The 22,044-nt window shown below is 46.9% G+C and overlaps 1 protein-coding gene across 3 annotated transcripts in view; it reads left to right on the top strand.

The window, feature by feature from the left end:
- The window catches only part of aass (aminoadipate-semialdehyde synthase), a 98,597-nt gene that overhangs the window by 71,373 nt on the left and 5,180 nt on the right, over window positions 1–22,044 (top strand). For all 3 annotated transcript variants that reach the window (XM_038780090.1, XM_038780091.1, XM_038780092.1), the window contains 6 exons: window positions 3,399–3,507; window positions 4,368–4,508; window positions 6,279–6,446; window positions 17,858–17,953; window positions 19,474–19,589; window positions 20,441–20,529. In XM_038780090.1, coding sequence (XP_038636018.1) covers window positions 3,399–3,507; window positions 4,368–4,508; window positions 6,279–6,446; window positions 17,858–17,953; window positions 19,474–19,589; window positions 20,441–20,529 — 719 coding nt within the window. The remainder of the gene's footprint in view (window positions 1–3,398; window positions 3,508–4,367; window positions 4,509–6,278; window positions 6,447–17,857; window positions 17,954–19,473; window positions 19,590–20,440; window positions 20,530–22,044) is intronic.

Raw genomic sequence — 22,044 nt, 5'->3', positions numbered from 1 at the left:
GTGCTGCTGAACTGCCAGCCGTCTGATTTGTCAGCAGCTAAAGTCACAAAAGCCCAGATGGCAACCAATTAGTTGCTGGACAGTTGGTAAATGTGGCCGGGGGCCTCGCAAATAGCTGAGACAGCGTTGACCCTGACTTTCGGGCCTATAGTCAGGACCCCTGCAATGGGGATAAAATTCCGGTCTAGTTGAGCAACACCAGAGAACCCACACAAACACGGAAGGTTCCTTCTGTACTGATAAACTCTACCAACCCTGTTTGTAGAACATGATGGAAAATTGGTGGTATAAGGAGGTGCTCACTGAGGAGCGACCCTGGAAAACCGGGGCAAATTAATGAATGTTTTTTTAAAAAACTGACAACTCAAAAACAGTCCCAAATATGACATGTAATTACTCTGAAAATGCAGTAAGACACGCGCTTGTCATAATTTAGCTGCAGGCATACATAGCCTTTCATTTCTTGTCGAGTGCAAGATTAAAATAATATGCAATCATTTTGCAATTTGTTGCAGAGAAGTTGTGGGTTGTTGTGAATAGATATTGGTGTTCCTCCCTTCTCCAGTTCATTCTTGTACTCCTTTCCCTCCTTTGCCATCTCATTCACTGTGGTAGGTTTGGCCTTCTGCTTGACAACCTGCTCCGTTCCCCACTCCATACAACCTCTTCTGTTCTCTGGCGTCTGCACCCAAGCACTGACCATTGTGGTACCTGTACCATGAAGCTACCATCCCAGGGGATTGAAACCTGCTTCAGGCAGTGGGCAGCATTCCCTGATGTTTTGCCATGATGGCAATAATTCCCACAACAGGAGTGCAATCAGTGATGGGCAAGAACTAGAAGCTGCTCTGGTCTTCCTCCACAAATGACAGCAAGTGGTCACTGAATCTGACGCTGATGCCCAAGTGAAATATGAATGATTGTCATGGGCACTAATAATTGGGCAATCGTTAACAAATTCATTGTGCCACATGACATTGAGTCATAGAATCACTACAGTGCAGAAGGAGGCTATTCAGCCAATCAGGTCTGCATTGACGCTTTGAAAGAGCATCCCACCCAGGCCCATTCTCCTGCCCTATACCCGTAACCTTTGGACACCAAGGGGCAATTTATCATGGCCAATCCACCTGATCTGCACATCTTTGGACTGTGGGAGGAAACCGGAGCACCTGGAGGAAACCCAAGCAGTCACGGGGAGAATGCGCAGAAACTGTCATCCAAAGTCAGATTCAACCCCGATCCCTGGCGCTGTGAAGCACCAGTGCTAACCACTGTGCCACCCTATTTGGCATTTAGTTCAATTCCTGTTGCCTGCAAACTTCCTGTCTTGAGTTTTAATTTTTAGCTATACTAAACTTCATGGATTTCGTCCTTTTAAATCCTTTTAAACAGTGCTCACAAAACTATGAATAAATTAATTGAAGTAATGATGATCTGTAGTGCTCGAGACAAGATTTGGGGACATTCCCGCAACCAGAGGGTGGGTGTGTGCACCGGGGAGGGAACCAAATCCCAGTCCAGGTAACGCTAACAGGAGGCTTCCGGGGGTGGTCCAAGATATCATCCATCCCATGTAAAAGTTGTAAGGATTTGACGAGGTTGAGGGACAGTCAATCAGCAATGGCCTCCAGCCTTGTAACCTCCAGTCCCCATGGCTCCTTCCCTCACATCCCCTGTCATCCCTCAAGATGACGTCCAACATGCCCTGCACACACACCCCTGGCCGCAGCGGGAGACCCAGGTAACAGAGCCATGACATTACCTGGACTGGGAGTTGGTTCCCTCCCTGATGCTCACACCCATCCTCTGGTTGTGGGAATGTGCCAAAAGCTGAGGCTCAGCTCTTGGGTGTTGGATGTTGCCTTCTGCCTCTGTCGTGTTGAAGCCTCCAGTGTTCAAGGCAGAGTATCGAGGCCTAATGCCTGGTTGGGATGTGAGGCAGTAACTCTTACCTGCGACATGGCATGTGTACCCCAGGAATCCACTTATGGACTGTGACGTGCTCACATTACAATTGCCAATTTCATATTAGCAATGGTCTTCATCTGTGCGCTCGGAGACCGCCACAATCAGTGGGAGTCATGTGTGGTCGGTGGGACAGATACGCAGTATCCGGAGCTTGTTATGGGTACAGATGATCCAGGGGGTAGCATGGCGGACCTGCGGGTGCTAGAGCACCCATCCCACAGCCCAGAGGCAAACTGCCTCCGATGGCGAACCCCCTGTCCCCCCAGCCACATAACTGCTTGCTGGGGGGGGGGGGGGTTAGATCACAGGAGGCTGTTAGATCGGGGGTGTTGCTCTTAATAATGTGGTGATTGGCTTTAATTGATGACTATTGGCTTCTTACCATGTTGACATCCTGATTTTGCCAACGGGGAGCGGGCCGGTTAGATCGTAAACTGAACGGTTCCCGATTTCGGCCTCGCCGCGATCTAATGACCGTGTCGCACTCAAGCGAGTGCACAACAAGGTTGATCATGGTTGTTTTTCTATGAATTGTAGTGTAGCAAGTACAATACCTAACAAGTTCTTAAAGTGCAATAAGGCAATTTTGCTTTTCCTTCCAATTGATTTTATTGACTTGACATTATGCTATGCGTGAACAGTTACTACACATGGAGTCATTGTCTCAAACAATTTTGATACACATGAAGAGTTCATGCATGAGTATTCCCACAGCATTATTTCAAAGCCTAACTCACATTGAGCCCAGAAATTCCACATCACATCCAACATACAGAGCTGTCTATGTCTGCTCCTCATCCCAGTAGCCAATAATCTTCTGCATTATCATGCTCATTTGAGTTTCTAATATGCAAACTGCATCACAGCCACTAGACTTAAGGCTGAACATTTGTCTTCAAGAAAATCATTTATAATTTTATGCATTAAAAATATCGCTTTTAAAAAGCAGCAATGCATGACAGTGAATATCTGCCTTGCGCAACATCTCAACTCTGTGTTGGATGTTGCTACACGTTTCTACAACCACAACAAACATAATTGCAGGGCAACACTTTCTTTAGTATAACCATTATTCCCCTTCATGACAGATTAATTACATTTACAAAACCCTAAATGGTGCATTAACCTCAAGTCATAAAAATTACAATGTTGACACCTTCACCGTATCTATTTTTGTCTTGACATTTTGATCTATTGACACTGAATGGGAGAAGGGAATTCCGCCACTGTATTGTAACAACGATAACCGTGAAATGCTCATGTTAACTACTTGCCATGTGGATAAATGACCCCATATTCTCCAGTGCTTGTTTGTTTTTGGTGAGCTCTTTCTGTATCTCTTTCATTAAAATCTGAAAGGTACTGGGGAGGAAAGGAGTGTTTGTGATTTATTTGTGCTCATTGCTTGGCTGCCCTATCTTGTTTAGTGCACTGGATGCCGGGATTACCATCTTAAATGAGGTTGGTCTGGATCCAGGGATTGACCATATGCTGGCGATGAAACGTATTGACGAGGCAAAAGAGCAAGGTTCAACAGTGAGTGCCACTATCACCAGCAGTTTGTCTCCTCAATTTTGACATTATGAGAACTGTAAGAGTTAATGTTATGTCTGAATCAACCACTAGAGGGAGCTAGATGCAGAACTATATAAAGCATCAATGCTAAGCCTTCTGGGAGAGTGCTGAGGAGAAGGCTAGAAGAAAGACTAGGAAAGCTAGTGTGAATGAGAGCAGTGAGAGCAGATCACAGTTATTGTATTAATGTAGAGAGTAGTGGTAGATGAGTGTAGATTGTATATTTATTGTCAATTATTTATTATATAGAAGTAAGAGGTCAAATTCAATTAAATAGTGTAAATAAATCTTTAGCATTGTTTGATACAAAAGCTAGTTGTGGTCTTTGTTAACATACGCCAACAAATGTAGGATCTGAACCACAAAGAACACCGCACTCGCTGAATTGTCTCCTTATTTACACAAATTCTAGTCCCATTGATTCGTCTTGAAGCAAGAATTGTTTTTTAAACTTAATAGGCACCTGGTCCATCAGAAAAAGGGAAATATGTGGAGACTTTATAATGACCACAATGATGAAAGTGCAAAGGTACAGAAGTAAAATAAGACTTTATGGGAACATCATTCGCTGTCCCTTGCGGACAAACTGATGCAGTGTGCGTCGTTAGGTTTGGGGTCAGAGGAACACTTCAGATTGGGGGGGTAGAGGAGTTGAAGAGTTGGAAACAATTTCTTTAATGTGACGTGATTAGACGGTTTTATTGAAAGTCATCTACACTGGGAGTAAGGTACATTTTGCAGGATTTAAAACTGAAGAGTACATTGGTTTTATTAGGCCATGATTTACATTGCTGTGATTATTTTCCCCTCCCTTTTTGCAGGTAGAGTCCTATGTTTCTTTCTGTGGTGGTCTCCCTGCCCCTGAATGTTCTGATAACCCCATTGGGTACAAGTTCAGCTGGAGTCCCTCTGGAGCGCTGATAAACACAATCCGACCAGCCACCTACTTAAAGGATGGAAAGGTAAAATGTTGTTAAGTCGTCATTTATTTTTATTGAGACTTATATCCGTCTTCTTTTAGTGTCGAACAGCTCTTTGCAATGGTTAATGCAAAAATAATCGAGGCCAGCATCAGAAAGAACTCATCAATAATATTCGTCCTTTAGCAACTCATCAGTTGAAACCCATCTAAGATCTGGCATCACACTTTTTCTGTAATAATCTTTAGCAGCCATTTTTAACAAGAGTTTTTCCAACCAGGAGCCAACAAAATACAGGGGGCGGGATTCTCCGACGCCCTGCCGGGTCGGAGAATCCCCGGGGGGCGCCGTGAATCCCGACCCGCCACTCCGACGGCGGCTGCCGAATTCTCCGGAGTCAGTTTTCGGGCGTGGGCGCCAATCACACCGCGCCGGTTGGGGGCCATTGGCAGCAAACACCCTCCCCCGGCAATTCTCCGGGCTCCGAATGGCCGAGCTGCCGTCAATTCCTGGCCAGTCCCGCCGGCGTGAAATGGACATGGTCCATCACGGCGGGACCTGGCTTGTAGGCCAGCAAGGTGAGTCCTCGGTGGGCGGGGGGGGGGGGGGGGGGGGGGATCTGGTCCTGGGGGGCACTCTATCCTTTTGCACTGGCCTCTGTAGGACTCTGCCATGGCCAGCGCGGAGAAGAACCTGCTCCACTTTTAGCAAGGCTAATGGTTCCGCGCATGCGCAGGACCACACTGGCCGGTCTGCGCATGCGCGGACCCATTAGCCTTACTGAAAATAGAACATAAATTAATAATAATAATCTCTATTGTCACAAGTAGGCTAACACTGCAATGAAGGTACTGTTAAAATCCCCGAGTCGCCACATTCTGGCGCCTGTTCGGGTACACAGGGAGAATTCAGAATATTCAATTCACCAAACAGCACGTCTTTTGGGACTTGTGGGAGGAAACTGGAGCGCCCAATATGATGCAGAAAAGTTGAGAGCAATGTCCACCTCGAGTTACACAGCATTGTGTAATTCAATGTTCTGTGTGTGGCTTGTGACTATTGCTGAATACGCCTGCTCACTCTGTAAAATAGCCTTATAAATGCTTGTTAAGGCTTCCTATGTAAGAACATATTAGGAGCCAGGAATATGCCATTTACCCCCTTAAGCCTGCTTCGTCATTCAGTAAGCTCATGGCTGATTTGATTGAGGCCTCAATTGTTGGTCAAGAATATATCGACCCCAGCCTTAAAAATATTAGTTGACCGTGCCTTCACTACTTTCTGGGGAAGAGAGTTCATGACCCTCAGAGAAAACAATTCTTCTCATCTTTGTCTCAAATGGGAGGCCCCTTTATTTTCAAACGGTATCCCCGAATTCAATCCTCTCCCAGAAGGGAAATATATTTTCAGCAGCCATGCTGTCAAGTCCCCTTGTATGTTTCACCTCCCATTCTTCTAAACTTTAATGGATCCAGGCCTAGCCTGTCTTCCCTTTCCTCACAAGATAACCTCCCCCACCCCAGGTATTAGTTGAGTGGACCTTTTCTTTTTTTTTTGGTACATCCAGAAAAATTATAAATTTTCCAGTGAATTCTGAAGCTGTTGTGCACAGCAACCCAATGAATTCTTGGCCCTGTACTTCATGGCAAAGAAATGGTGACCCACTGAATGTGATGAAGACAGATAGGTGAATGTCTGCTGGCATTCTCCTGCTGGTCCACTTTAACTTGACATAAAGACAGTGTTCTTGTGGAAACCCATATATTTGTCAGTTTAAACTTTATGCTTTAATGCGTTATGTTTACTCTGCAGGTTATTGATATCGCAGCTGGAGGCGCTGTCCTCGACAATGCTAGTCCAATGGCTTTCTTCCCAGGATTCAACCTAGAGGGTATACCAAACCGAAACAGCCTCAAATATGCCACGTCATATGGGATCCAATCAGCTCATACTTTGTTAAGAGGCACCCTGAGATACAAGGTAACAGTGGAGAAATTCAGATTACCCTCAATTCAAGTTCCTAGGCCCAACCACCTTCAGCTGTTTCATCAATGACCTCCCCTCCATCAAAAGATCATAAGGCAGGGTGCTCAATAATGACTGCATAATATTCAGCACCATTCGCCACTCGTCAGATACTGAAGCAGTCCATGTTCATATGCAGCAAGACCTGGACGTTGTCCAGGCTTGGGTTGACAAGTGGCAAGTAACAATTAAACCACACAAGTGCCAGGAAATTACCATGCCCAACCAGAGAGAAACTATGTCTCACTGTGACATTCAATGACATTACCATTGCTGAATCCCCCACTGTCAACAGCCTGGAGGTTATCAATAATCAGAAACTGAACTGGAACAGCCATATAAATACTGTGGCTACAAGTTCTTGGCAGAGTATAATTCTGTGGGGTGTAACTCGCTGCCTGACTCCTCAAAGCCTCTCCATCACCTACAAGGCACAAGTCAGGAGGGTGCTGGAATACTCTCCACTTGCCTGGATGAGTGCAGCTCCAACAACACTCCAGAAGCTCAACATCACCCAGGACAAATCAGCCAGCTTGATTGGCACCCCACCACTATAGTAAACATTCACTTCCTCCACCATCGACGCTCAGTGGCTGAAGTATGTACCATCCATTGTACTGTATGTACTGCAGCAACTCACCAAGGCACCTTCAAGAGCACCTTTCAAACCCATGCCCTCTACCATCTAGAAGCACAAGGGACGTTGCAGGGGGACACCATCACCTGCAAGTTCCCCTCACGTCCCACTCCATCCTGATTTGGAAATATATCGCTGTTCCTTCACTGCCACTAAGTCAATAACCTGGAATTCTTTCCCTAACAGCATTGTGGGTATTCCTACAACACATAGACTGCATCGGTTCAAGAAGGCAGCTCACTAACACCTTCTCAAGGGCAATTAGGAATGCACAATAAATGCTGTTCTAGCCAGCAATGCCCACATCCCATGAATTGATACTTAAAAAAATTCAAGCTGGAAGATTAGAGTCATCAATTTAATCCATTAAGAGAGAATGCGTAGAATATCAGAGACATATCATACAAAGCTTAGTCTCTGAAAAGCTGACTGTTCCTCTCTGGTAAAAGAGTAGATTGATTGGTAGCCAGTGAACATGGGAGACTGTTTAAATAGATTGCCAAAATTGGACTGAGTTCTGCATGATATTCGATGTTTGTTTGTACAAAGCTGTACTAACCTTGGTAAATAGGAATGTTAGACAAAAAGAGATGGAGAACAATCAAGAATTAGCCCATCAAATGCCATCTCTGATTGATTCTTCCCGATTGATATCTAAGTTTATTTTGAAGAACCTAATGAAAACCACCATAGTCCTCGAGGATTGTGGACTTCTCTCTCCTTTTGAGAAAGAGATGACTGGTGGTGATTTAACCTGAGGGTCACCACACATTAGGCGAGGGGCAAGGTTGAGGAGGCAGGGCCTTCCTGAATAACCTTAGCCGGTACGGGAATTGAACCCTGGTGTTGGCGCCATTCTGCATCATGAACCAGCTGTCCAGCCAGTTGAACTAACTCACCCCAAAATGAATATACCTCTATTGATAGATTATTACAAATATTTATTATCTTTTTAATAGGATTTTAAATTTGGGTTTATTGTCATGTGTAGCGAGGTACAGTGAAAAATATTGTTCTGCGCAAGTCCAGACAGATCATTCCATACATGAAAAAGCATAGGACATACATAAATATACAATATAAATACATAGACACAGGCAACAGGTGAAGCATACGGAGTGTAGTACCACTCAGTCGAGAAGATATGTGGAGAGATTAGTTGAGTCCATAAGAGGGTCATTCAGGAGTCTGGTAACGGCGGGGAAGCAGCTGGTTATGAATCTGTTAGTGTGTGTTCTCAGACTTCTGTATCTTCTACCTGATGGAAGAGGTTGGAAGAGAGAATAACCTGGGTGGGAGGGGTCTTTGATTATGTTGCCCGCTTTCCCAAGAATGCGGGAGGTGGAGACGGGTTTGTGTGATGGACTGGACTGCGTTCACGACTCTGCAATTTCTTACGGTCTTGGGCCGAGTAGTTGCCATACCAACCTGTGATTCAGCCAGATAGGATGCTTTCATGGTGTACCTGTAAAAATTGTTAAGAGTCAATGTGGACATGCCGAATTTCCTTAGTTTCTTGAATTTCATAATGGCAGTGCTTACTACTGCTCATCCAAGTGCTGCTCGCTCAATCCTATTTGCATCCGCTGATGTTACTTTCATGATTTATTTTGTTGTAATAACCGATGACCAACTGGTAATGTCACTATTTTAATGAAAAGTGCAGATCAGAGACAAGCTGTTGCCGGAATTTGGCTATAAGTAATAAAGAGACATTTTTGTTTTCCAGATGCTAATTACATTGTAGATGTCTGTGCTAGCAACATGTACGTGTGTTAAACTAAATGATATGCAAATATATGATACCCAACAGCAATCTCTGCAACAGTTTGCATCGTTGTATGCAGTGCAGTGAATATCTTTGCATGAAACCCTGGCAAAGAATGTTAGAAATAGGAGCAGGATGGTAAGAGTTTCTATCACAATCCCACTTTCTGACATATTCCCCATATCCCTCGATTTCCTAATTGCCTAAAAAATATACAGTTCTCAGGTTGGATAAATTCTTGACCAAACAGTCTTCTGGGTTGGGGAATTCCAAAGATTCACAACCCTCCGAGTGAAGAGATTTCTCCTCATCTCAATCCTGAAATGGTCAGGGCCTTCTCATGACCCGCAGTACTAGATTTTCCTACCAAGGGAAGCAGCCTCTCTGCATGTAGCCTATTGAGCCTGCTCAGAATTCTGTACGTTTCAGTGAGATCACCTGACGTTTTAAACTTAATAGGCCCATTCTGAATTCCTTACTTTTGTACTCAAAGCCCCCCCCCCCCCTCACCCCCCTCTGCCACTACGACACATAAAGGTTAATAGACCATCCGCCTTCCTAATTGCTGGCCATATCTGCATGTTAACCTTCTGTGATTTACATCTGGATCAGCATTCCTTTCTGCGAGCTGTACATAGGGCAAAATATATTGGACGGGATGGAGTGCAGATTCACCATAATGATACCAGTGCCAAAAGATTTAAATTCTAGGGCTCGGTGGAATAGATTAGACTGTTTTCCTTCAAGAATTGTAGATTAATAGGTGATTTAATTGTTGTGTTCAAAATGATTAAGTGATTTGATAGGGTAGATAGCGACACTATTATCTCTGTTGGGGGAGGGTAAGAGGGCATCAACCATACATTTCAAGCTGGGTCATTCAGGGGTTATTTAATAGGCAGCACAGTAGCACAAGTGGATAGCACTGTGGCTTCAAAGCTCCAGGGTCCCAGGTTCGAATTCCTGCTGGGTCACTGTCTGTGCGGAGCCTGCACGTTCTTCCCTTGTCTGCGTGGGTTTCCTCCCACAGTCCAAAGACGTGCAGGTTAGGTGGATAGGTCATGATAAATTGCCCTTGGTGACTAAAAGGGTTCAGAGGGGTTATTGGGTTGTGGGGATAGGGTGGAAGTGAGGGCTTAAATGGGTCGGTGCGGACTCGATGGGCTGAATGGCCTTCTTCTGCACTGTATGTTCTAGTTTCTATGTTATGACAGGAAGTATTTCTTCAGACGAGTGAAAATCTGGAACTCTCTCAGGTAATAGTGCAAATTGTATGTAAGGAAATGGCAGACTTGGTGAACAGTTAGACTTTGCTGAACAATCACTTTGTGCTGACCTTCAGGATCGAAATTTCAGGGAAAAAAATAACAAATCAATAGCTGAAACTCACTAACATTTACGTAAAATGCCAGAATCTTATGGCTTCCGCCCTAGGGTTTTAAAGGAAACAAGTGAGGAAATTGTAAATGCTTCAGTCAGAATCTTTCAAACACTCTCAGTTCAGGCATTGTCCCTTTAGAAATGGGCAATTGGAATCTGTAAATAAGGACAGACTCTTACTTTGCACAGTGCGTCCCCAATTATGCGGACAAGGCCCATCCACTTATTAAATCCACCGTTTTTCCCCTGATGGCTGAGGCCCGCCTGGCCTTCAACCGCATCAAGGCAGATATTGCCAAAGCCACGATGCACGCTGTAGATGAGTCCATTCCGTTCCAGGTGGAAAGCGATGCGTCGGACTTTGCGCTGGCCGCTACCCTCAATCATGTGGGCAGGCCCGTGGCTTTCTTCTCCAGTACCCTCCATGCCTCTGAAATTCGATACTCCGCCGTCAAAAAGGAAGCCCAAGCCGTTGTAGAAGCTGTGCGACATTGGAGGCATTACCTGGCCGGCAGGCGATTCACTCTCCTCACTGACCAACGGTCGGTTTCCTTCATGTTCAATAACACACTGCGGGGCAAGATCAAAAATGACAAGATTCTGAAGTGGAGGATCGAGCTCTCCACCTACAACTATGATATCTTGTATCGACCTGGGAAGCTCAATGAGTCCCCAGATGCCCTATCCCACGGTACATGTGCCAGCGCAGAAGTTGACCGACTCCGGGCCCTCCACAATGACCTCTGTCACCTGTTTTTTTCACTTTATCAAGGCTCTCAACCTGCTTTACTCCATCGAGGAGGTCAGGAACATGACCAGCCAGGTCTGCGTGGAGTGCAAACTGCACTTCTATCGGCCAGACAGAGGGCACCTGGTAAAGGCCTCTCGCCCCTTTGAGCGCCTTCGCATCGATTTCAATGGACCCCTCCCCTCTAATGATTGTAATGTGTACTTGACAAGTACTGAAGATTCCCCTTTGCCATCCCATGCCCTGGCATGACCTCTGCCACCGTCATCAAGGCCCTGCACAGTCTTTTCATCTTGTTCGGGTTCCCCAGCTACATCCATAGCGATCGGGGTTCCTCCTTCAGGAGCAACGGGTTGCGTCAATTCCTGCTCAGCAAGGGCATCGCCTCCAACAGGGCGACCAGCTACAACTCCGGGGGAAACAGACAGGTGGAGAGGGAGAACGCGACGGTCTGGAAGGCCTTCCTCCTGGCTCTACGGTCTAGAAGTCTTCCAGTCTCCTGCTGGCAGGAGGTCCACTCCATCCGGTCGCTCCTGTGTACTGCCACCAACGAGACTCCTCACGAGCACATGTTTGCCTTTCCCAGGAAGTCCACCTCTGGGGTCTCGCTCCCGTCCTGGCTGACAGTCCCAGGAAGCATGCGAGGAGCCATAAATCAGACGCCCTCGTTGAGAAGGTCATACTCCTCCATGCCAATCCACAATATGCCTATGTGGCACATCAGGACGGGCGACAGGACACAGTCTCCCTTCGGGATTTGGCACCTGCAGGTTCCCCACTGACCATCACCACCACCCCCGACCCTACACCTTCGTCCCCCACCTCTACCCACCTACCTCAAGAACTGGCACCCGCAGGCCCACCGGTGACCAGCACCACAACCCCCCCCCCCCCCATCGACTCAACAACTGGGTGAAGAAGAGGACAACACGCTCCCGGGCACGCAGGTCTCGACACTGGTGTCCACACCACAGCCGGGACTGAGGCGATCACGGCGGAACATCAAGGCACCTGACAGACTTGATCTTTAAGCCCACTTCACCCCTGCTGGACTTTTTTTTTGAAACAGGGGTGAATGTGGTAAACCACTGTATTGTATTGTATTGTTACATGCCTGGGCTTGTCTACTTGGCTTTAAGGACAGTTTCAATCACAATGGTGTTCGTCTCAAATCAGTCAAGCAGTGAGCAGATAATGTCTCAAAGTAGGCTCCATTTTCTATCCGTTTTCTGATGGAAAACCGGAGAGAATCTGTTCAAGAGTCACAAAACTGTTGCTTCTTATCTAGGTAGGCAGTATGGCTGATATTAATACAAGGGCAGTTTTTCAGCTCTGAATGAATAAACTTAAGGGGTTCCATCCTGACCCTGGCGTACACCAGGGAGTGATCTGTATCACAGGTAGTGCTGTGACAGCTGCATGTGTTGAAAATGTGGTTTAGCGATCCACATCTGGTGATGATCGCACCCAACTGGTGCCATTGCCCTGATCCTTGGTGTCTCCAGGATACCTTGTTGGTTTGATCCAAAAGAAGGTGTTAGTTACACTAAGCTCATGGCAGCAGAAAAGCTCAATTAGTCACTGTCCATTCTCATTAATCTTTCCCAAGCCGTTATGTCTGAGGCAGGAGGCCTTATGGCCTATGGCTCTTGGATGAAATCTCCCAGTAGGTAAAAATGTTCTGACTTTGGCACTCTTCGGGTGGCAGTGCCAAGTTCCTCATAGAACTGGGTGGGATTCTCTGTCAGCCGATGACAAAATCAGAAAACGCGATTGGGTGGAGAATCGATTCCAACTCTGAAAGGCCGGTCCGGATGATGTTGCTGGTGGCGCTCACCACCTCTGCCACATGAGCCCAGACATGACGAATGGCGGCGGGTGGCCACTCCTTCCCAGGCCGCGGTATAGGGTCACCCACCTCTTCTCTATCGTGTACAAAAGGCTCGCCAGCTCGGCGTCAGTAAATCGTGGAGCTGCTCTCCTTGCTGCCATCTTGTTAGCTGGTGTGTGTGGGGAGTGGAGTGTGGTCAGGTTGCAGCTTGTCAGCATCCTGAGTGTTAATCGCAAGTCCGGCGAATCCCACACCATTTTATATTGGAATTAATTGTCTTCCACATGGCTGTACAGTTACAATGATAGGATGAGTAGCTTTCAAGTATGCTGGGAAATTCCAAGGTTCCCACAGGAAATCGGACCTCATTTCAGGAGTACTGCTCTTGATTAAATCCATTACTTCCTAACATGTTGAATAAGGAATAAATTCTTGCCTGCACCCTCCTTGCCATAATATCTATTGAATAAGGTAATTTCTGACCTATTTTCAGTCTGTCATAATATTTTAGGTATTAGGGCTATGCTTCAAATAGGATACATTAAGCGATTGTCATAGCTTCTGGGGTCCAAAGACCCCAGAGTGCTACAGGCTTTCTTATATTCCTGGAGAATTTGGCTTTACATGACCCAAGTCTTGATCCTTCGAAAGTAATTATTAATTGGAGGAGTTGGGGTCTTCGGGGAATTCCCGTGGCGACTATGTGGTGACCAGTCGCACACGTGGTGGCTCCCACCAGGGTACATTGGGCGAAATTCTCCGACCCCCACGACGGGTCGGAGAATAGCGGGAGGGCCTTCCCGACATTTTTCCCGCCCTCCCGCTATTCTCCCCCCGCCCAACTCCCGACACGAATCGCTGCCGCCGTTTGTTTACGGCCGGCAGCGATTCACAGCTGTTCGATGGGCCGAAGTCCCAGCCCTTTACGCCGTTTTTATGAACGGCAAACACACCTGGTCTGGCCGTTCGTAAAAACGGCGTCACAAACTCGCTTTTCATAACCATGGCACCGATTGGCACGGCAGTACCACAGCCGTGCCAAGGGTGCCATGGGCCCGCGATCGGTGGACAGCGATCGCGGGCAGTGGGCCCGATGCTCGCGCACTCTTTCTCCTTCCGCCGCCCCGCAGTATCCATTCGCGGGGCGGCTGAGGGGCAACCCAGCCCGCGCATGCGCGGGTTTCGCGCAAATACGCGATGACGTCATCCGCGCATGCGCGGGTTGGAGTCTTCCAATCCGCGCATGCGCGGCTGACGTCATATGACGCGTCAGCCGGCGCTAACTCCGGCAAGCGGGCTTAACGATATTCGTTAAGCCCGTCATGCCGGTGCCTACGGCGTCGGGCTGCTAGCCCCGACCGGGGACCAGAATCGGTTCCCGGTCGGGAAGGGGCGCGCTGGCGTGAAACCCGGGCGGGTTTGACGCCAGCTTTACGATTTCTCCCGTTTTGGGAGAATCGCGCCCATTGTTTTTGGCTCTTTTTGCCCGGTTTATGGGCGATTTCTTTGGAGGAAATTGTTGTAGTTTGATGGAATAAGACCCCCCTCATACGAATAATGTCCAATAAATAGAACACAACGCAGAAGTCGGACAAGGGATTTTTGTCCGACTCAAAAGTTCCTTGAGCCTCAACACGGGGGGGGGGGGGGGGGGGATCATGGCGGACTCACCTGCTGTGTCGTTGGCCCCTCAGTGGTTGACTAAGTCATTGGGTTAGCTTCTTGACCGACAAATTTAAGAAACAGTGGCAGGCGGTCGCTGAGGATCTGGAGAAGGTAATGGGGGCTTTGGCCCCAATTCGGGAGACCATGGTTAAGATGGATCTGCAGATAGAGGTATAAGGGGCAATGATACAGAAGGTAGAGGTGGCGCTCTCTGACCATAGTGATCAGATTGTCTCCCTGGAGACAGGAATGGCGTTGTTGGCTGAGGAGCGTAGAGCACTAAAAGCCAATGTTGACAATCTGGAGAACCAGTCCAGGTGCCATAATTTAAGAATCAATGGTCTGCCAGAGGGCCTAGAGGGCTCCACATCCATGGACTATATGTCCAAGATGTTCTGAACGTTGGTGGGGGTGGGCGTCTTTCCGACCTCTCCTGAGTTGTACGAGGCCCATTAATGGCTGAGGCAGAAGTCCAGATCTGGGCAGCCACCAAGGGTGATCACAGTCAAGTTTCATCGAGTTCAGCTGGAATCCCCACCGCGTTCAGCTGGAGCTGCCTAGAGCTGTCCTTGGTGGACATTTTGAGAGCATTGGACTTGTCGGTGCTGCAGTTGGGGAAGAGGGCAAATGTCCTAACCCTCGCTTCGATAATAACCCGGAGACGGGTGAAGGTACTTCGTGTCGCTTGGCCTAGGCTTGTCTGGGGGAACTTGATGTATTTTGTGCACCTTACGAATACCATGAGAGGGTTGGTGGAAGGGGCTTACTTGAGGTGGCAGCCCTTCATCTCATTTTTCAGGAAACTGATTATGGGCAAAGTGGGGGGGGTTGTCTTTTTATATTTATTATTAAGGTTCTGTTTTCTCTAGATGTGAGGGGGAGGGGAGAGGAGGACTGGGGATTGGGTGTGCTTTTGGTATAGTACGTGGTTGGGATTTGTTGTATTGTTTTTTTTTGTTATCACTAAAATCTTGTTTGAATAAAAATATTTTTTTTAAAAGAAAATACTTCTTAAGTTGGGAGGCCTAAAGAGGTTGCAGCCCTGGTGCTGCCATTCTATAATAGAAGCCATTGCCTTGATCTACTCCTTGTGATAACACAAAGGAAGAAAGGGCTTTAATTGAGACTCTTGACAGGGTGGATGTGAAGAGGATGTTTCCTATTATGGGAGAATCTAGTGCTTGGGGACACTGTTCAAAAATAAGGGGTCGCCTATTTAAAATGGAAATGAGAGAAAATGTTTTCTCTCAGAGGGTCGTGAGTCTTTGGAACTCTTCCTGAAAAGGTGCTGGAAGCAGAGTCTTTGAATATTTTTAAGACAGCAGTAGAGAGATTCCTGGTAAGCAAGGGGGTCATAGGTTATCGTAGGTAGGCAGGATAGAGACTTGAAACCATCAGATCAGCCATGATTTTATTAAATGGCAGAGCAGAGCGAAGGGCTGAATGGCTTACTTCTGCTCCTGGTTCATATGTTCATATGTCTATTAGACAGTTATCTCAAATTAAATCTCATAGCTCAAATTAAATCTCATGGGAACAAAGTCAAATTATTGACCCAATTTGGAGACTGTTTAGATGATAGAGAATATGGAAATTGGAAATATACTCTAATTAGAAGGAAGCACCCCACAAGGATCTATTCTTGGGCTTCAGCCTTTGGAGGAACGCAGTGCAGATTCACCAGAATGTTACCAGGGCTCCAAGGAGTAAATTACAAGGAGTTATTGCATTCATTTGACTTGTGTTCCCTGGAACACAGAAGGTGAAGGGAGAAACCTGACAGAAAATTCTGGAATTCCGAAAGGAATTGGAAGGGCAGATAGAGAGAAACAATTTTTGCTGGTTCAGGACAGAAGTTGTCACCTCAAAATCAAGAGTCAGTCCATTCAGGGGAGAAGTTAGAAAACACTTCTTCACACCAAAGTGGTAAAAGTGTGAAATTTCCTCCCAGAAAAATCAATACTTTCAGTCAATAATTTTCCATCCAAGATGGACAGATTTTTGCAAGACAGGGTTATTGAGGAATAGGGAGCCAAGATGGATAATTTGAATTAGGATACATATTAACCATGGTCTCACTGTAAGAAGTCTTACAACACCAGGTTAAAGTCCAACAGGAACGTTAAGACACTTTGAAATTGAAAATATCTTTTTTTTGAATGTGGTTAATTTTGTTGCTCACTCTGGGGGAATCTCACACTTCTGGTGCAGCTTTGCTATTCTCCTTCTTTAAACTCACACTCTCCTCTCTGTGGTGCTGGGTGACCGGGAACTGCAAAGTGTTCACTTTCCACTCGGTTCAAAGCACAGAAAGTGCCTGAAATCATCTTCCATGTTGATCAGTGATGGGTATAATCAAGAATATAATGATAATTGTTTCTGATATAATTTTGATTTTCTCCTCTCCTCTCTTCCTTAGCTTGTCCGTGAAGTGGTGTTACTTCATTCCAAAACTCCCAAGGATCTCCTCATTCTTCCAATTTTGATCTCTTGTGCATCCAGCATTACCTTCAGCTGCGCGAGGTCCTAAGTTCTAGGATTTCCTCCCTAAGCCTTTCTGTCTGTCTATCTTTCTTTCCTCCTTCAAGGCACTCCTCAAAAGCCCCCTCTTTGATCAAGGTTTTGGCCACTTCTCCTACCTCCTTATGCGAATCAGGGTGAAGTTTTCTCTGATCGTACCCCTGTGATGCTTCCTTGGGTGTTTTTACTATGTTAACTGTGCTCTATGACTGCAAGTTGTCATTATTAACTTTCCTCCTATTCTGGATATCTTCACTCGCTCAACCATCTGTCATGTTTTACGTTTTTTTACAGAACTGAAGTATCTGATTCACTAATCAATTTAGACATCCGGTTCTTGCCTTTGTGTTTCATGCAGCTTCACCTTTTTGTTCTTTGCATTTATTCTCTTCCCCAGACACTGTTACAGTTACAGGGTTTTACGTGTTACTTGTCACTGTGACTTGTAATAGGCCGATTTTCCTGCAGATTATTTCTTGCCGTCTGTTTAATATCAGCAGCTTTTTTCTGTTCCAAATCCATATGTGCACCTCTTGGATGAGTGGGTCCCCCTGGAAGATTACAGGGATTTCGGGAATTGGCTTTCACGCTTTGCCAAAGAATGATTCAACCATTTTCATCTTCTAAGCAGACAAGTTGTTTCATTAAATATTCACCCAACTGCCATCCGCCAATCCAGAGGGAAACAATATCAAGCGCCTTAAAAGAGATTGATCCTGGATGATGTTTAATCTGTTGATGATTTTTGTCATTTGCAGTGCCGTCTGTAATGAAACATTATGACCATGTGTAGATATTGTCCTGTGTCCTCTTTCAGGGATATGCAAATACGATAAAAGGATTTAACAAACTGGGATTGATCAATCCTGACCCAAGCCTGCTGCTTAGTCCTGAAGCTCCTCCTATCACCTGGGTATGTCAATTTGTTTCATTGAATATAACACAGGGGGTGGTTTTGCTGGATTATTCTGAGGGTTTTATATACTCGCTGTGCAATAACAATAACTAGGAAAGAATGCCTTCTTTCCCTAATCCTGGGCTTTATCCTCTGGTCCTGAGGCTAAGTGTTAACGCCGTCGCATTTCTCGACGCTGTCAACTTTGCCTCCAGAGCAGCAATTCTGACCTGTACAGGGGGCCAACACGGCACTGAAGCAACCTACGCCACTCCAGCTGCCGATCCCGGCGTCAGATGGGTAATCAGGGTATGCGCATGCGCAGAGGGGCCGGCGCCTATGTGTGCATGTGTAGTGACTCCTTTCTCCGCACCAGCCCCAATGCAACATGGCGTAGGGCTACAGTGGCCTGCGTGGAGCAAAAGAGGCCCCCAGCCCGCGAGGCAGGCCCACCGATCGGGGGCCAGGCCGCAGCGGAGCCCCCCCCCGGGGTCGGAACCCCTCCCCACCAGGCCGCCCCAGATGCATCCACGCTGAGGTCCCGCCGGGTGAAAGCAGGTGTGGGATGCGCCGGCGGGACTCGGATTTTTTTAGTGTGGCCGCTCGGCCCATCCCGGGCCGAAAATGGGCGGGGGGGGGGGCTCACCCCGTAGAGCGGCCCTCGACCGGCGCCGCGCCAACCGCACCGGCGCCAATTCTCCACTTTCCAGAGAGAGTCGGCGGAACGGCGTCGGGGCGGCATGGCGTGATGGTGCCACTCCCGCCGATTGTCCGGCCCAACCCCGGGGTGAGAGAATCCCGCCCCCTATTTCTGAACTAAACTACTGTATTACTAACAGCATCTGGGTCAATCTTTGAGCCATTTTGTAATTTTAAATGTATTTTTCCAATTGTTGCCATTAGATACCGGTCATGGTCCCACCTGGAAGCACCCGGGAAGTCGCGTCTGCTACGCCACTTAGTGCTTCACCCATTAAATGGCATCCCTTATTTTAAACCTGGTGATAGTCATGATCATTAAAAAGATTATTGCTGGGGTGCGGGTAAGAGGGTATAAGTTGCTAATTGGGAGCAAAGGAGACAGTAGAGCAGAACTACCTATATTCATTCATCGCTTATTTCAGATGCACTAGGAGAATATTCTCCTTCTGTTTAAAATGACTGGAGAGCTATTGACCAAATGGTTTTTAAGTGAGTTGCTACAACTCCAGCCCCTTCATGTCCTTATGTTACAACATCTGTGCAACTTCCTCCAGCCCTATTTCCCTTTGCTTTTACATATGGCAAAATAACAGTTTATACTTGTGTGGTATTTGACACCCAAGTAAAGAAGGGTTGACCTTGTGGTCGGCGATTGTCCAGTGAACAATGGCACACTTAATTTAAAATCTAAAAGTATATCAGTGTGGCATAAGAGTAAAATGCGGCTCTTTTGTTATTGGCTTTCTCTTCCGCCTTTTCGTCCCTTTGCTGCCTTTGCCTCTTGTCGTCCCCACTCATTATTCTAATCAAGCTATTTGAAATTTGTGTTTGTACAGAGAGAGCTCATGTGTAACTTGGTGGGAATTGCACCATCCAGCAGTTTCGCAAGCCTCCAAGAAGCTGTCTATGATAAGATTGGAAGAGATGATCACAGGATGAGCACTGTGATGTGGTGAGATAACACCTGTTTTTTTTTTCTTTCTGCTTGGGTCTCTAGAAGGTCACATGCTTTGTCCTTGTCCAGAGAATTGGGACAGTGGTTGAGTTCTCTGTCATTGCCACTGAGATTCAGTTCACAGTGACCTGACATGATAGACTGATGAAATAACCATGGCCGGGGAACTACGTGTACATTCTACCACTTCCTGAGCTAGCACTTTTAAGTTTGTGTGACAATCGATCTGGCAGTCTGGGGTGTACAAATTGCAAGGTGGAGGTGGCTTGAGATGGGAGGGCCGTCTCAAGACCCAAACTCACCACCTTCAAGGTTATTTGGAGAAGGAGAGTTGCCAAGTATTTATCAGATTTGAAGAATTAAGTGGTGATGTAAATGAAAAATATTTTTAATAACCATAAAAGCTCTTGATTTGAAGCAGTAGCCAGATTACCTATTTTAAAGCATTAGATGTCTTTGTGTGCTTGCTGAGGGAATAGGACAGTGATCTTTTCAGTCTCTGCTTGTTCTGTTGTACAAACGATTAGGTTGAATTTCTGCGGGTCTGTGGGATTTGCACAAAATTACATTGGAAGACTGTTGGATTCAGAATTCAACCATGTTGAATCAGTTTAACAGTCCCTCTGATCACTCTTTCTGTTTGCTCTTTTTTATTTTTCTCTTTCTCTCTCTCTTTCTGTTCTGTTCATATCACCCAAGGTGGGCTGAGACAGAGAATTATTCCATTATAGCTTGTCTGTGTTCCAACTTCCTGGACCCAACACCTTATTGAAAAATACTGTTTTAATTGACACATTTGGTAAAGTGCCTCTATTGCTTGTACTGACATTGATTTACTTTCAATAAAGGCTTGGAATTTTGGAAGACCAGCCTGTTCAGAAAGAACAGAACATTCTGCAGACTTTTGCAAAGCACATCGAGCCCAAACTTGCCTATGGTAAGTAGAGCATTACTTTTTCCCATGCCTTAACATTACTGAATGTAGCTATTGCGTTTCTCTATGTCTTGGGAATGAATAACAATATGAGAGAAGGCATGACCTGCAAAATTGAAAGACCTCTGACCCCCCGCTGGGTCGGGGAATTGCTGGGAGGGTGGCATGAATCCCGCCCTGCCGCTCCGAGGCCGGCTGCCGAATTCTCCGGCCCCGCTTTTTAGGCAAGGACGGGGATCACGCCGCGCTGGTTGGGGGCCGTTGGCCGCTCGTTGTCGGCCAGTCCCGCCGGCGTGAAGTAGACATGGTCCATCCCGGCGGGACCTGGCTTGGAGGGCAGTTAGTGGAGTCCGCGGGGGGGGGGGGGGGTCGCGCGGAGGGGATCCGGCCGGGGGGGGGGGGGCACGGTGGCCTGGCCCGCGATTGGGGCCCACCGGTCTGCGGGCGGGCCTGTGCTGTGGGGGGCACTCTTTCCCTCCGTGCCGCCATCTGTGAGGCTCCGCCATGGCTGCCGTAGAGAAGAAACCCCCTGCGCATGCGCAGGATACACACCGGCGGTTCTGCGCATGCGCCAATTCACGTCGGCTCATGGCAGCCCTTTGGCGCCGGTTAGCACGGCGCCAACCCGTCCGGCGCCGGCCTGGCCCTCGGAAGTGCAGAGGATTCAGCAGCTTCCGGGTGGACCGATGCTGGAGTGGTTCGCGCCACTCTTGGAGCTGGCGTCAGGCCATCGTGCCGTGCGGGAAAATCCCACCCCTAGATTTTATGAAATCCGAACTGAAGTTTTAGCTAAGTTAATGCCCTGAATGTTTATGCTCACTTCAATTTATGACCAGGTCAAAATCAGTGTTAGCTGCTGAGACTGATTGCATTCCACTATCTCTTTATATAATTTGTGATCGATGTCATTGGAGATTAGTTGGTATTTTCTACTAAAGGAATAACGCAGAAGAAATTATTTTTAGTCATTGGTGTTTTATATTGAGAATTAATATTAAGAATGGAAACATTTGCTTAAAAGTGGGATTTGTCATGACTTTCCAAAGTCACAGTGCTTTTTAAAACTAGTCAGACTGTGGGCAATGGAAGAAAGTGGGACAGGGGGAGAGGGGTGAATTTTTCGATTCCCTGCTGGTGAAATTGAAGGTTTGAGGGACTTCCTTTCCACCCACCTCTGGCCTGCCTCCCATATTGCAGTGAGCAGGCAACACATCAGTCAGCTCTCCCAGCCGTGGGCTATTGAAGCTCCAAAGTGACCACTTATTGGTGAATAGCCCAGCAGCCTTCAGGGCCTGCTGTCAGGCAGAAAGTGAGGGAGCTCCTTTGGGGTCCCTTGTGGCCATCAGGAGCACCACCCTAATGTCTTCCCCACCCTAAGACCTAACACGCGTTATACCTCCGCTACAGTATTGTGTACAGTCTGGGCGCCACACTATAGGAAGGATGTGAACACATTGGAGAGCATTTACAAGAATGGTTCCAGGGAGAAGAAACTTCAGTTCTGAGGATAGATTGGCG

The sequence above is a fragment of the Scyliorhinus canicula genome, chromosome 20 (genome assembly GCF_902713615.1).
Source record: "Scyliorhinus canicula chromosome 20, sScyCan1.1, whole genome shotgun sequence".
NCBI lineage: Eukaryota > Metazoa > Chordata > Chondrichthyes > Carcharhiniformes > Scyliorhinidae > Scyliorhinus > Scyliorhinus canicula.
Note: the sequence above shows the minus strand (reverse complement) of the source record. Positions and strands in the feature narration are given on the sequence as shown.